A 17562-nucleotide genomic window follows, 5' to 3' on the forward strand; every position below is an offset into this window, starting at 1 on the left:
AAGGATTTCACAAAACTAACCACCACTAAAGTTACTCATATATGTGTGTGTACGTGTATTGGGTATATCCTCTTTTGGTTATTTGTGTGCTGTGGCGTTCCTGCGAAATAAAAACTATTTAAATGTTAATAGGTTTAATGTTGGTTGTTGTAGTTGTGGCTTGAATGTAATGTTTACAGTAGAAGATAGACAAAAATGTTATCAGTATCTACAGATAATTTAGATATGTGTATGTATGTACACATGAAAAAATGCCAAAATGTAGAACAATAAGGTCTTGTGTATTTCTGTTTGTATTTGGGTTTTGCCCACCAACCAACCAACCAAGTATCTTTAAGTATTTTAGGAGTAACCAAGGAAGCATTAGTGAGTGTATGTGCGCTGGCATTGGAGGAGATCTTTGTCGGCCAAACCAAAGAACTTTTGACATCTACAATATATCATAGTTATGAAACAGTCATTAATTATATAAGAAAATACTTTTTTCTCTTGACTTTTGGTTTTGCTATACATAAAGATATGTATGTGTATGTGGTCTGGTGGTACTCGTCATCGTCTTCCCGTGGTATATTTTATTGTGTTTTTTTTTTCTTGAGATAAAGAAAACAAGAGCATTATAACTTATTTTACTTGTTTTTATATTCAACATTTGTCCAGCATAATTGGACGAAACTTATTTTCAAGTACCACAGACTTCTTGTTCTCATTTAACCACGAGATGCCCTCCTAAAAAAAACATATAAATTTTGTTTATTATATTTTGTTGTTTTCATAAAAAATTAAATTTTTTTTATAGTTTTGCAAATAAGAAGCCATTTTTCTAATTTTATTATTTTGGATATTTGTAGTATCCCAAGAGAATACGACGGAAGTCTTGAGAAAATAAATAAGAAACGAGTAAATGTCAGGCGGTGCAATAATCAAATTTAATTAACAAAACGAGCTATAATTTTGTGAATATGAATTTCAAAATGTTTCCTAACTTAGATCTTGATGTGGATGTGATATCAATTCAGATTAAGATACCCAGCAATAATTTTATGGCTAAAAAGTAGTTAACTTCTGAGTTCAATGCACACCAGCCGGCCTGACAGGTAGACCGTCATGGCTCCTATCAAGTCCTAATGTCCTGAATTTCGTTCTAAGACACCTGTAGGCCAATCTGTAACTTTAAACGAGTGAAAAGTTATTAAAATTTCTTTGTTATCGAAACAAAACAAACAAATGAAAGTTGTTAAAAAGATTAGAAAAAGGCCTACTGAGGCATAAAGCTATTTCCATATTTTCGATTTCTACTAAAATTGCCGAGGCATTTGTGCATTTTCAATTCGGGCTTGTATTACCCATTTGGTGCATAATTAACTTGAAATCGGATAAAGATATATATGGGAGCTATATTTAAATCTGAACCGATCTCGATAAAATTCGGTAAAGATATTTCTAAGCTGTATTTGATATATTTCCCCAAATATCATTGCTACAGAAGGCATATTACGGCTGCTGAGGACAAAAATAAAAAATCGGATGAACAGTTTATATGGGAGCTATAGCTATGTCTGAACCGATTTCGATCAAATTTGGCATACTTATTTTCAGGCCTAATTTGGGCGTATGTGCATTATTCCATATTATTTCGGCTGATATTACACGTTTGGTGCACAATAAAAGGCAAATCGGAAGAAGATATATACGGGAGCTATATTCAAATCTGAACCGATCTCGACAAAAATTGAAGAAATATATTTCTGAGCAACTGAGTACCCCAAACATAGAGGTTACAGAAGGCATATTACGGCTGCGGAGGTTCACAGATATATATCATCTTCACAGCAGATCTTGTGTTGGCAAAAATGTTTGTTGGTATGAAATTTAACGCTCGAGTTCTTTGAGCGTTTTGTTTATGAAAATCTTGAACCCCACATAGGGAGGCACCAGAAGGAATGGTCCGATCTCCACCATCTTTACGATAGATCTTTAGTGATAGAAATATTCAGATTTGCCAAGTCTGTCGCGTTTATTACCTCAAAATTTTGACCTTTTGTGGGAGAGTTACCAGAAAAAGTGGACCGATACATTCCATATTCACAGCAGATCGTGTGTTAGTAGAAACAATGGGTTGTGTGAAACATGAAAACAACCGGATGTTTATTTCGGATTTCAAGATCGTTTTTGTTATTCAAAACTTTGACCTTTTGTGGGGGCGGGGGTACCAGAAGGAATGGTCCGATTTCTACCATCTTAATAACAAATCGTTTGTTGTTTGAAATATTGAGATGTACCAAGTGAGAATGAAATCGGATTTTAATTTCTCTTTTAATGAGCTTCATGTATGTTCAAAAGTTTGACCCTTTGTGGGGGAGGTACCAGAAGGAGTAGAACGATATATTCCATCTTCACACCAAATATTGGGTTAATAAAAATATTGTGATGTGTGTAATTTGAAGATAATCGGACTTTTATAATATTATATAATTTTTCAAATTTTTGACCCTTTGTGGGGGAGGTACTTGATGTAGTGGACCGATATTGTCCATTTTCGCACCTGACGTAGCACTGATGCAAATATTAGGATTTACAAAGTTGGAGCAAAATCGGAGTATCTTTTCTGTGCAGTAAAATATTTTTTATTTATTTTTTTTTATTTCGACCTTTTGGGGGAAAGTAACAGAAGTAAAGTAACTCGATCTAAGTGTCACAATAAAATTACGATGTACGAGTTTTGGACCAAATCCCTTCGAGAGTTATTTCGATGAGGCACATTTGGCCGTATCAAAGATATATAACTTTTCTAGCCATATGGCTGAGAGTATAAAAATTTAAAATTATGTAGGGCGTCTTATAGTCCGACCCGTCATATTTGTGTCCTTTCCTTAATCGGCTTTCAACTGAGGCAGTGCTCCAATCTCACATCCCCCAGTATCACCCTCTCCACCACTCTCAGTATCACCCTCTCCAAAACTAGTAGCGAGAGTTGTATAAAAATTAACTACCCCTCATCAAAATTCTTTGTTATCTTCTGAAAAGAATAAAATTGCATTTTAATTATGTTGTTTGAACCTTAAGTATTGAGTGCCAAAAGTGGCTGGCTACTTTCTTTGCCAGTCATAAAAGTACAACTCGATTATCTTTGGCCGGTCGTAAAAAAGTAAATAAAAGAAACAAAGAAACGTACAGAAAAAAAAAAACAAAGTGGTGACACAAAGAACAACTATCATGGCATGTTCGACTTACCTTTAACTTGGGGTAATAACGTTGTAATGGAGCATAATAACAGCAGTAAATAGCCGAAGTTGTAAACAACACGCTGCAATGACATTCTTCGGCGTGTATAAAACAAATGACTCCAAAGACTTCGATGATGCAGATGCTGATTGTGATGCTGATGATGCTGACGTTGCTGGGGCAGATAATGGCTAGTGATATCCTTGTGAGCTGTTTGTGGAAACTGTCGTCCACAGCTCGTTGTACAGCTACTACTGGACATTATTTGTGTCATATTTCTTTCGGATTGATGTGGATGTGTTGGTGTTTGTTTTACAACGGGGGGAATTTGTTACAACATTGCACACGGCAAGGATGAATACAATTCATAAAGTTTGTTTGTTTGTTTTTTTTTACACTTTTATGGGAATTTTGTGTTGTTTTTGTTCTTAAGATATGATGTGTTGTTCTTTTGTTTGATAACTTTGTTCTGATATTGCAATTTCACAAAAATGCAATGGCAACCGACGACGAGCGACTTTGCACTTTTACTAACCGAAACGAAATTGCATTTTTTTACTATTGTTGGTGTTGTTTTTTATGTCCTCTTTTTTTACAGTCCTTGTGCTTTGTTTCACAGAGTGATGGCAGTTTTGCACTCAATTCATATCAAACATTTATAAACCCGTATACAAGAAAATGAAGTATGCCATAGTATATTTTAAAGTCTGGCAGTGTTGTTGTTGCTGTTGTTTTCTTTCCAAGAACAAGTTTCGAATGTGTCCCAAGGAATTTTAGTTTTATCGTTTCGGAGCGACGGAAGCGGAAACTATAACGTGGTTGTTGTTCTTGTTGAGTGTCAAGTACAATGTCTTGAAAAATGCTGTGCTGTTGCAGTTGGTGTTGCTGTTGCTGTTATTGGGGTAATGTAACCTTCAACTTGATCCTTAACATTTCACAAAAAGAAAGGAGGAATTGCAGTCTGCAACCAATGTCGTTTCAATTCTGTCCAACTTGAAAATACGTAGGACAGACGAAGAACAAGGACAAGGTCTGCGACACCGCGATTACGAGCGAGTTGTTTGGGATACACGCGACACCGACAAACGGGAACACTTAAATATGTTAAATATACCACGAGAGCGAGAGCGTAGACGGACGTGTTTTGAGTATCCTGTACACAGTTTGGGCGTGTGTTTTGCCCCCAAAAAATGGAAGTCTTAAATTTTTGCAATTCGCCTGGCCCTCTACCGTCCTTGTTATATCCCCGCAAAGGACATGCAACACACAACAACTTAAAGTGAAGTTCTTTTTATGAGCGTCTTGTAATGTTCAGCAGCAATTTATCACTTGGGTATTTTTTATTGTTCCTTCTACTTCTCGCTCAGCATTACTCCCGGAAACTAGAGTTGGCATTTAGGTGTTCCACAAGGAGTTCTCTTGCAATAGGAACAAATAACTGCTAGTTTTTCCCTCTTTCTTTCTTTCCTCTCACTCCGATTTGATGATGTTATAAGCTTAGTACACTAATATTGTTCTATTTGTAGAAAGATGTGTTTTTTCTTTGTTTTCAACTCTGCTGCTTGTATTATTTACAACCCAAAAATATGTTTAAGTGTTTGTTGGATTTTTGCAAAGCAATAAAAAATTGTCACGTTGATAATGCGTTGAGTATGTTTTCCAGAGAGTCGTTTTCGTATGTATTTTTGTTGTTTTGGGTTTTTCAGGAACGTGTTCAAATTTGGTAGTACTTAAAAGTTCTCCTGTTTTGGGTGATTCTGAAAGAGATAAAAAATAGAAAAAAATATATTAGAAAAACTTGAATTTTTCAAGAATTCAAATTGTATTTAAAAAAACGATGAAATGGTAGTATATAGAAAATACAGCGACGGAACACGTTTTATGGAATTGAAACTTTTTTCTGATGCTTGTTTCCAAAGAAGAAATATGAAAGGGAAATATTTTCTTTATTGAAATATTAATTTTTATAGTGAAATACAATTTTTGAAAGGTTTATATCATAATTGGTCTAGTTCTATGAAAATGTTAAAAGAAAAATATTTTCCTTATAAAAATCTTCAGTTTACATTTGAATAAAAAAATTAATTGAACCCTTCTCAAAAAATAACAAGTTAAAAAGCAGTTAGTTCGGCCGGGCCGAACTTTTAATGCAACGAATTTTCAAAAAATAAAATCCTTAAAAAATTCTGTTAAAATTTTAAAAATACCGAATATAGCCGTTATATTGGCATTTATACGACGTTGTTAGTCATAAGCCATTACCATATTCAAATTCGAAACTGGATCCGCACCGACAATTTTCTGTCACAGACTGTAGTTCCCATAACGAACTTCAAATACCAAATTTTAAACAATTCCGGTTAATAATGTCGCTAAAATCATCAAAATACCGAACATAGCGAGGTGCCGTTATATGGGGGCTATACGAAGACGTGGACCTGCACAGACAATTTTCAGTCTTAGGGTGTAGTATCCATTTGGAACTTCAAATACCAAATTTGAAACAATTCCGGTGAATAACGTCGCTAAAATCATCAAAATACTGAATATCGGGAGGTACCGTAATATGGGGGATATACGAAGACATAGACTTGCACAGACAATTTTCTATCTTAGGGTGTAGTATCCATTTGGAACTTCAAATACCAAATTTGAAACAATTCCGGTGAATAACGTCGCTAAAATCATCAAAATACCGAATATAGGGGGGTCACCGTTATATGGGAGCTATATGAAAACGTGGACCTACATGGCCCATTTACGAACTTAACCTGCCTACTGGAAAAATAAACATGTGTGCAAAATTTAAGCCATCTATCTCAATTCATTCGAAAGATAGTGTGATTACAACAGACAGACAGACGGACAGACAGACGGACCTCACTAAATCGATTTAGAATTTTACGCTGATCAAGAATATATATACTTTGTTGGGTCTGACATGAGTATTTCGAGGAGTTACAAACGGAATGACAAAGTTAATATACCCTCCATAGTATGGTGGATGGTATAAAATCAGTTAAAAATTCTGTTAAAAAAATAAAATACCGAATGTAGCCATTATATTAGGGTATATACGAGGACTTGGACCTGCATAGGAAACTTTTGTCACAAGCCATTTCAATATTCAAATGTGAAACTAGGGAAAAAATCGGCGAATAATGTAGCTAAAATCATCAAAATATCGAATATGGGGGGCTATACCAAAACGTGAACCTGCACAGACAATTATCTGTCATAGGCTGTAGTATCCATTACGAACTTCAAATACCAAATTTGAAACAATTCCGGTAAAAAATGCCGCAAAAACCAGCAAAATACCGAATATCGGGAGGTGCCGTTATATGGGGCTATACGAAAACGTGGACCTGCACAGACAATTTTCTGTCTTAGGCTAACTTACGAACTTCAAATACCAAATTTAAAACAACTCCGGTGAATAATAATTCTAAAGCTCTATATTAAATGTTGCGATATGTATTCCAAAAAATTGTGCTCAAAAGACCTTAAAAAAGTTTGGCCTAAGAAACTTTTTTGGGGGTTTGATTTACTAATCGAATACAACAAACCTAAAAGGCGAGGTTTCCAATGAATCTTAATCCGTTATTTATAATAAATGTTGAAGATGCAATATTTTGCCATTCAATGTAGGCTACTTTGCGATTCGAACTTTTAAAACGCACATGCTTTCTTTTTTCAATTCTACTTTTATTATGCTGGAAAAATATAAGGAATACAATTTTTGAGACCAAAATATCAATTGATTGAACATTTTATTTTTCTGGGTGTTCTAAAGTTTTTTTTTTTTTGTATTCAGAGGCTTCTGTAATAGGAAGTGTCTACACGTATATATTCTCACATGAACTATTGTTCCAAAATGAATTTTGTCTAGTCTTTACCATTTCGTGACTTTGGCAAATTGAAGTGTCGGGTTGTTGAACATATTTTCGAAAATGAATAAAAACTAATTTTAAATCAATATTTTCCCAACGTTGTGTCAACTTTTGTCCGTCATCTGCATTGGTTTGAATTTTTATTAATTATTTTTATTTCATTTATTTATTTATTTAATTCAATCCACTTGAATTTCAATTATTATTTTTTATATATAATAAAGAAATCAAAATTCAGTAATAATGAATAAAACTTGACTAAATGTCAAAGAACGTATTATTATTTTAATTTATTGCTCTAGACTGTATTATATGTTTTCAAATTTGATATAAAGTTTGTGTTATTATTCCAGAATTAGGATTTCAAAAATCAATTATGCCATCGTAAATCCAAGTGTGTAAATGGGCTATAAGAATTATCTAAATGCATAGTTTTGCTTCGGTAATTCAAAAGTGTCTACCTGGTATTCAAATGTTATCCATTTATGGTATCAGTTCTTTCCAAGGGTGTTATACACTAAGCAGCGTTTGCTACCTAGCCGAGAATTTATGTACGGCATCATTTTGTGCAGGAAAGAGATACCGTCGTGTGTAAACACCACACCATAAGAAGTAATTTCACCTATTTGTAATATTTTTAAGTAATCTCACTTTTTATTGTTTTGAAAAAAAAAAAAATATTTTCTAATTTTTATTTATTTATAGAAATCATGACGATTTGTGGGATGTCACTATTCCGTGGCAAAGATGCAATGCCCATGTGACACTCAATGCCTTTTTCTCTCTCACTTCTTTTATTTTTTTCCTCTTCAGAATTTGGCAACGGTATTTTTGTACTACTTAACATGAAATTTGTAAACACTACAAGGTTTTAAAACTATTTCACTTTTAAGAATTTAATAATTATTTATTTCTTTTTCTTCATGTCGGCCAACAAACTTTCGTTGGTACTACTTCACTCGCAACACATTTGGCCCTCTGTGTGACGGCTTTCACTTGCATTCAACGGTACACCCAATTTTTTATTTAATATTTAATGGGCATATTAAATATAAACAATCACACTTCTCCCATTCAATTTAATAATTTAATACATTTTATTGCCTTTTAGTAAACGAATGCATTTAATTGAGAAATTTCCCGGCAAATAAAACGCATAACTTTCTCACTCTCTAGCCCATGTGCTTCATTTGATTTCACTTATTCTTACAACAGCCTACTTTGCTGTTGTGCGTCAAATTTTATTATTTAAATTAAATTATTTATTTAAACTAAACCGAATTGTTGTATATTTTTAATCAATTTTAATAAATAACGCTAAAAACTAAACACCGAAACTCCGTCGCATGCAACCAATGCACCAAACAAACAGACGTCAACTAGCGGAGAAAGGGAAAGAGAGAGAGAAAACAAACACAACACAGCTGCATTTCTTTTTGGCACCACCTTGGATAGGGTGAGCCAGAGAGGTGTATTATTGTGCTCCTCTCTGATCGTTGTTGCTGTTTGTCTTAGAAAAGAGAGGGAGAGCGAGTTGTGTTCATTGAGATCACGTGTGAGAGTATTTGACAAAGTGCGTGGGTTTCATTGCGTTGCCTACATTAAGGGAACCTTAGACTATGTGATTTACTGATGTCACAGAAACGACTGAAATAATGAGGCAAATTCAAGAAAATTAAATGATTTTTTCCTTTTATGTTGTCTCTATCTATCATACTATCATTTTTATATTTATTTATCATGGAGCATAATTTTAATAAATATGTAGATCCGTATGCATGCATATTGCCATTTTAAAACTGTAAATACCATACCATGACATGTCACAAACACCAACAACAACTGTCTATCTCACCAACTGAAAATGACATTAATTTGTTATGAAAATAATATCATTTGGATTGATAAAGGATAACAGCGGCAAAAAAACACATTTGCTCTCACAAAAACTCCATTATTATTGGTTATGAGTATAAAAATTGCCATATAGCTACAACCCTCCCAAAGAAATAACGTTGGATATGGACCATTATTCAGTTTATTTGTTTATACAGCAAATGAATATGAATTTAATGGTATCCGCAAATAAACACAATTTTTAACAGTTGGATACATTTTTGTGTTTATCTCCAAACGAAGCACAGAAAAAAATGGAATTGAAATTCGTTATGCAAATTAAGGCAGTGTAAATTAAGTTATGTCGATAAAACAAAAAAAAAAAAAAACTATTTTCAATTTCTTTTAAATTAAATTACTTAAATAGTGAATTTCTGTTGTTGTTGTTGCTGTGTAAAATTGTTTATTTTGGCTTTCCCTTTTGCATTATGGGTCAGTCTCCAAATCCCAGTGTTATTCTTTATTTCATGCATCATATGCATTTTTAATGTATTATTTTCTAAAAATAACAAATAACCAGTCAGCATGGCTGCATGCCAGCAATGCAAAGGAAACGGTTGTACAAAAAATGTTTATTATTAATAATAATAACAATATTTGCTTAACCTCAATATTTTTTGTGGCCTTCCATTAACTACGTTGGGAAATTATGGTCACACACACACACAGAACATATGTTTGGGAGTACACTCACTCACTCATCTGATGATGAATTGATTGTCCTTTGTTATCCTTTGTTCGACATAGTATAGAGAATACCAAAAAAAAAAAAAAAAAACAACAACAAATGAAAACAGTTTCCCTTTCCAAGCATGGTGACCTAGTTTATTTTTAGTTGGTCGGTGTATGTATGACAATTTTTTCTTCTCTCTTTATCCTTCATATCCTTGCTTCTTGACAAAAGTAATAATAGAAATAAATCTTAACTATTTGTCACTTTCAAAATGTATTATAAGGATATTGCTTTTCTTAGTGGGTCATATCTGCTGTTTTTGGGAATAACATCACATGTTTTATGAGATTTAGAAAAAAGAAGAAAACTGCAGGTTATTTTTGGGATAATTAATGATGATAAGGTGTATATCCTTTGGGATTAGAAACACACTGTGACATTTATAAGAATAATATTGAATGGGTCATCGTGAATGATTTATGGAAAAACAAGTAAAAAAACATTAAGTTCGGCCGGGCCAAACTTTTAATACCCTCCACCCTAGGGTAAAAGAACATTAGAAGAAATGTGGCAAAAAACATTAAAATGCCGAATATCGGGAGGTACCGTTATATAGGGGCTACACCAACACTTGCACCTATAATTACAATGTTTCGCCACACGAACTAGGACCCATTATGACCCACAAATACCAACTTTTACACAAATCAGTGAAAAAATGTGGCATAAATCATCAAAATACCGAATATCGGGAGGTACCGTTATATGGGGACTATACCAGAACGTGGACCTATACATGCAATGTTTTGCCACACGCTCAGGGACCCGTTGTGACCTACAAATACCAATTTTCAGACAAATCCGTGAAAAAATGTGGCATAAATCATCAAAATACCGAATATCGGTAGGTACCGTTATATGGGGGCTATACCAAAACGTGGACCTATACATGCAATGTTTTGCCACACGCTCAGGGACCCGTCATAACCTACAAATACCAATTTTCAGATAAATCCGTGAAAAAATGTGGCATAAATCATCAAAATACCGAATATCGGGAGGTACCATTATATGGGGACTATACCAGAACGTGGACCGATATATCTCATTTTCAATACCAACCATCCTAGGGACAATACACACACTTGTGCCAAATTTCAAAGGCACAAATGTGGGCTCTATCGTGATTTCAACAGACAGACAGACAGACGGACAGACAGACAGACAGACAGACGGACAGACAGACGGACATCGCTAAATCGTCTTAGAATTTTATGCTGATTATGAATATATATACTTTATGGGGTCTACGACGAATATTTAGAGGTGTTACAAACGGAATGACAAAGTTAATATACCCTCCTACCCATGGTGGAGGGTATAAAAACTCTTTGGAAGAGCAGTAATTAATAGTTATGGAATTCCTATGAGGACATCATTTAATATATGAAGATATCAATGAATTCACTCGTATTTTAGAACTAAGGCAAAGACAGCATGTGGTAAATATAGACATGGGCTTTTCTCCCTAATGACATAGAAGGGGATGGGCATCATTACTGCCAACGGTTTCAAATATACAGGGTAGGATAAAAAAAAAACTGCAACCAATTTCAGACTGCTGTAAATTCCGATGGTCGCTCTCCGTTCGTATAAATCAACTGTGGCTTCAGAATAAATGCCGAATATTATCGCGAAAATATTCTGGCCGCAGACCTTAGACATTCCATCAATTCCAACGCACAATGGCCACCAAAATCTCCGGATACCAATCCGTTGGACTATTGTGTTTGGAGTATTTTGGAAAGCAACGTTGGCACTAAAAAATACCAAAGTGTCGATCACCTCAAGCAAGCGCTTCGCCGGGAATGGGCCAAAATACCGCAGAGCAACATTCGGGCAGCGTGTGACGGTTTCATTCGCCGTCTGAAGACCATAATTCGTGCCAAAGGTGACCAAAGCAAACAAATCTAAACCTTTTCTAAAATTTGAAGCTATTTCCGTCATTTTTGCTTTAAAAAAAAAATTAAATTATGTCGTTTGACTTTGTTGCAGTTTTTTATCTCACCCTGTATTTTCCTTATTTGGTAGCAATATTGCCATATCCACAGTTCCAGAAAATGCTTTATTTCTAAAAAAATTTAGTTGCTAAATTTAATTTATTTCACAGAACATCTCATATTCCTACTAGCGAATGTGTCTAAAGCCAACTGTTATTTTATCAGATCGAATGTCAAAATTCATGCTCGAGGTGAAAATGAAAAAGTTCGCCTTCATCATTGTCCAATGATGTTTTGACGTTTATTTTTGAAGAATACATTTTTTGCGGCGAATTCAAATTTATGTGACAGATCGTTTGGTAATCAGCTAAGCTCGAAGGGGATCTTATACTCGGATCATGGTTGAGCCTTTAAAATTGAACTAGGTCAGATTAGAGCTGACAATGGGGACAATGAACTGTCAAACCAATCTTGGAATTGAAATTTTTGAACGAAAAATAATTCAAATTTGTAAAAATTATTGAAAAATGTATATCATATACAAATCATACGAGGTCTCTCACCAGCGATAATGTAAGGTTCTGAAGCAAGAATCTAACTACAACGCTTACGTTGACTCGGCCATCTTAGAATCGATAGTGAATTCCCCGGATCGCAAAACAAGTCATATCGAAGTCCCTAATATTCAAAATTAGGAAGAACACGTTAAAAAGCAGTAGGTTCGGCCTGGCCGAACTTTGAATACCCTTCACCATTTGGTTAAAATCTTAATAATACCGAATATAGGGAATTACAGTTGTTTTGGGGTCTATACGAAGACGTGGACCTGCATAGGCAATTTTCTGTCACAGGTTGTACTACCCATGAAGTGCAAATACGAAATTAGAAAAAATTCCGCTGAATAATGTAGTTAAAATCATAAAACTACCGAATATTGGAAGGTACCGATATTTATGGGCTATACGTGGACGTGGTCCTGCATAGGCAATTTTCTATCATATGCTGTAGTACCCGTTACGATCTGCAATTTTATGAAATTTAAAACAATTCCGGTGAATAATATCGCCAAAATCATTAAAATACCGAATATCGGGAGGTGCCGTTATATGGGGGCTATACGAGAATGTGGACCCGCATAGAAAATATTGGTTGTAGTATCAGATATAGCTATACCTCCCATATATATGTTTCGTAATGCGTAATATGCACTCCAGAAGAATGATATTTGGTACCGGACATCAGATAGTGCTCGAAAATACTTCGGTGAAATTTTATTGAGATCGGTTCAGATTGGGATATATCTCCCATATATATCTCTATCCGATATCAGGTTAATTGTGCACCAAATGGCTTATATCAGTCCAAATGAATTGAGTTTTGGCAATTACGACTGAATGCATCCTATAAACTCGTACTTCAAATTTAAGCTCAGATATAGCTATAGCTCTCTTATATATGTTTTATCCGATTTGGGGTTTAAAGTCCGTCACAAGCGTAATAAGCATTCCACAACAATGATCTTTGGTACCGGATATCTTATAAATTGCCATTGCCAAATTTTATCGAGAACGGAAATGATTCGGATATAGCTCCCATATATATATCCCTAATCCGATTTCAGGTTTATTGTGCAAATAATGGCTTCTATCAGCCCAAATGGAGTGGGTGTACGTTTCCATTTTGTGCAACTCGGCTCCGATATATATTTTTATACCCTCCACGATACATAGTATGGAGGGTATATTAAGTTCGTCATTCCGTTTGTAACTCATCGAAATAATCATTTTAGACCCAACAATTTCTTGATCAGCGTAAAATTCTAAGACGATTTAGCCATGTCCGTCCGTCTGTTGTAATCACGCTACAGTCAAAACGAATTAAGATAGGAAGCTAAAAATTTGCACAGATCTGTTTTTCGTCTGCAGGCAGGTCAAGTTCGAAGATGGGCTATATAACGGTACCCCCCGATATTTGGTATTTTATGATTTTAGCCACAATTTTTATTAGAATTGTCTGAAGGAGTTCCTTGTGAGTACTCTATCCCATGAAAGAGAATTGTCTATATAGGTCCACGATATCGTATATCCCCCATATAACGGTACCCCCCCGATATTCGGTATTTTGATGATTTTAGCCACATTTTTAAACGGAATTGTCTGAAATTCCACACACGGAGTCCCTTCTGAGTACTTTACCCCCTGAAAGAGAATTGTTTATATTGGTTCACAATATCGTATAGCCCCCATATAACGGTACCCCCCGATATTCGGTATTTTGACTATTTTAGATACATTTTTCAACGGAACTGTCTGAAAATCCACACAAGGACCACTTTACTTCCTGAAAGAGAATTGTCTATCTAGGTCCACGCTATCGTATAGCCCCCATATAACGGTACCCCCCGATATTCGGTATTTTGATGATTTTAGCCACATTTTTAAACGGAATTGTCTGAAATTCTACACATGGAGTTCTTTGTGAGTACTTTACCCCCAGACATAGATTTGTCTATATAGATCCACAATATCGTATATCCCCCATATATCGGCACCTTCCGATATTAGGTATTTTAAAGATTTTAACCGAATTTTTAATGGTTTTATTTTTGAAAATTTTCTAATTCGTTTCAAATGGTGGAGGGTATTCAAAGTTCGGACCGGCCGGAACTTACTGCTTTTTTACTTGATTTTAATATAACTGCTCTAAAGCCAAATGTTGCTAGGTGGTATTATCTACTTCAAATAAATACTTTTGTTACAGGACCTCTACTTAATATGCATAGTGGTGTAGGGTATCATATAGTCGGTCCCGCTCAACTTTTGACTTTTTTATTTATTAAATAATTTTGTATTCTTATTTTAGTATTCAAATATGTTTTGACAGTTCTCTGTACCAACAGCTGTGTTGATGCCTATCTATCAGATCTTCACATATGACCAGCTGATTTCACTGAACATCTTCATAGTTCGCCATCTAATGCTTTGAAATTACTCATTCGGAATAATTTTTTATTTCTAACGATAAATTTAAAAATCATAGTAAAAATATGAAGTGAAAATTAATTTTTCTAAATAAAACTTTAATAAAAATAAATTTTCTAGGCATTTTATGTTGCATTTATTGATAAAACTCAGATTGTCTAAATGTCAGAAAGTTTAGGCTGGTCATATGAATGAAATGAAGGAAACATATCTCGTATCAGAAAAGAGCTTGAGAATACTTAACAGAATTTCTCTACAATCAATAGAATGCACAGCAACTAGGAAGTAATTATAAAACTTACACACTAAACGGCTCGGAAGGGACAGTCTGAAGTCTTTGGCAAACACATGGCATGGCATCTACTCTTCCGCCCGTACTTGAAAGTGACGGAGAATACAATATCGGCAAACATATTCTTTTTTGTTTGCTATTTGCTAAATATTCTCAACAATTTCAAGCCAATTAACCACTACAAGTTGCAGTGTGGCGTAGCCAGTAAATCTACCATGAGAATGGCAAAAAAAGAAACATCGCGTCATCCCTCTTTTTAAAAACGCTTTAATCATAAAATCCCCACAGCAAGAGAAAGAAAATTAGTTGCGTCAGGCATTAAATACGGAGAAGAAGGGGAGGGAGACATCGAAAAAAAGAATAAATAATACCCAAACAAAGTGAGGGCAGTTGAAAGTGTTCAGGGCCACTGAACGTATTCACTTAAAACCCTGTGTTTTGTTTCCTTCTCCTCTTTTAAAGTCACATTTAATGGCACTTTTAGCCGAAAATTTATGCAAAATTAAAATTTTGCGTTAAAACACATGCTCACCAAACACCAGTGCGCCATCACCACCCTAGTCAATCGACCAAAGAAAACAGGGACCAGCAGAATTTGTTTTTTTTTTTTTTTTTTTTTTTTTCAAAAAAGAGTGTGCAAGCATTAAATCTTGAATATTTTTAAAACAATTTTCTTGTTACGTTTCTGGCCGTTTTTTTTTTTTTTTTTTTTTTGAGAATATGTAATTTTTGCTGGGCCACTGACTCACAGGCTGTACCGCATACTCATTTTGGGCCTGCAATTGCCTTGGTTTTATCTAATTGGCAAGAGTAAAAGAAATGGTGGAAAAAAGACACCAAGGCCCAAAATCCTTAAGTGGAAATAAAAATTCATTTATTCCTTTATTTTTGTTGCAGTTGCATTTATGTCTTGGTCTTTGTCGTCATTGTCGGTGGTCATAAGATATTTTTCGTGGCCTTAAAACGTAACCACAATCTGTGCTGCATGGGGTATCTTTGTTTTTGCATTGCTGCTGCAGCAGCAGCAGTATCATCATCTTGCCTTGTGATTTTCCGCCATCCACATAGTCATGGCCATGGAGAAGATATCCTTCTTGCATGGCTGGCTGACTGGTTGGTTGTTCGGCCAACAAGAGTGTGGTACTCTATAATTTTCCAATATAAATAATGAAGTGTAGTTTTATGTTTTGGGCGTTTTGTTTTTAACGCTTGGCTCTTTTCTTTAACTAAAGTCTGTTATTTTTTCATTTAGGGTCATCACCAGACACCAACTGCAAATGATTTGGCAAAATCTCGAGAAAAAAAAAACAAACTCTTAATCTTGCCACACTGGCAAAAATTTCCATTTAGTGGCCAATCCAACAGAGGGATCTGGGTGGTATAAAGTTCTTCATATTATTCTTGTTGTTGTTCTTGGGCATTGTCTGGTTAAATGGTTTTGGTTATTTGTTTTCTGTTCTCCTGTTGTTGCCAAGGTTCAACTTGTTTGCCTTAACTTTGAGGTTAGAAAAGCCCTCATCTCCGAACGACAAACTGACATCTTGGCCAAATTGCCAAAAACAAAAAAATAGTGTTCGGTTGTTACACAAGACCTCCTGATATGACTTGCTTAAAATTAGTTTGAAAATAGATTTTTTGGCATGCTACCAAGAAGCAATGTCATCCATGTGGTATATTGTGCAAACTCATCTTTTGCCCAATGTAAGTCAAAAAGTTGCTGAGAATGCTTGAAGATGAAAATAATAAGGACAAATTTAGCCTTGAATTAAACTGAAATAAAGATGGATATCTTAAATTTTGAAATTCACACAGGGGAAGAAGATATAGAGATCTTCGATACACCCCTATATCCAGCCGATGTTATCTACTTTCCGTTACTGGGGTAGATGTATCATCGACCCGAATGGAGATGGTTAGGATGTGGTAAAGAAAAATCTTGACAGCAAATTTGGGAATGAGGTCAGCAATCTATGACTATGGAATTTGTAGAAGATCACCTGACAGGAGCATTAACAGCTCAATAGATTTCAGTCGGATCGATATCTTTATGATGAGAATACTTTCTGGAATATATATACAGGGTGAGCTAAAAAAACTGCAACAAAGTCAAACGCCAACATTTTTAAATTTTATTGAATGAAAGCAAAAATGTCGGAAATAGCATCAAATTTTAGAATATGTTTAGATTTGTTCGAATTGGGCAACTTTGGCACGAATTATGGCCTTCAAAGACCGATGAAACAGTCACACGCTGCCCGAATGTTGCTCTGCGGTATTTTGATCCATTTCCGGTGAGGCGCCTGCTTGAAGTGATCGACACTTTGGTATTTTTTAGTGCCAACTTTGTTTTCCAAAATACTCCAGACACAATGGTCCAATGGATTCGTATCCGGTGATTTTGGTGGCCATTGTGCCCTGGAAATGAAGCGAGGAACCTCATTTTGTAACCATTCTTGGGTGGCGCGAGCTGAGTGCGATGGTGCTGAGTCCTGTTGGAATGTCCAAGGTCTGCGGCCAAAATTTTTGCGTGCCAAAGGCTTTATAATATTTTCGCCACGATGCCAAGGTCGATTAATATGAGCGGAGAGCGACCATCGGATGTTAT

General features: G+C 35.1%; 1 protein-coding gene across 2 annotated transcripts in view; it reads right to left on the minus strand.

Annotated features, from left to right (window-relative positions):
• Positions 1-17562, minus strand: part of LOC101901019 (roundabout homolog 2) — a 331539-nt gene that overhangs the window by 214038 nt on the left and 99939 nt on the right. The window contains exons 1-2 of one of the 2 annotated variants that reach the window (XM_059127830.1): positions 7577-8479; positions 3232-4979 (exon numbers count right to left, since the gene is read on the minus strand). In XM_059127830.1, the coding sequence (XP_058983813.1) occupies positions 3232-3496 (265 nt within the window). In that variant the 5' untranslated portion in view covers positions 3497-4979; positions 7577-8479. Of the gene's footprint in view, positions 1-3231; positions 4980-7576; positions 8480-17562 lie in introns of those variants that run through there. The other variant, XM_059127829.1, reaches the window with a different exon arrangement.

This window comes from Musca domestica, unplaced genomic scaffold (assembly GCF_030504385.1).
Source record: "Musca domestica strain aabys unplaced genomic scaffold, Musca_domestica.polishedcontigs.V.1.1 48, whole genome shotgun sequence".
Lineage (NCBI taxonomy): Eukaryota > Metazoa > Arthropoda > Insecta > Diptera > Muscidae > Musca > Musca domestica.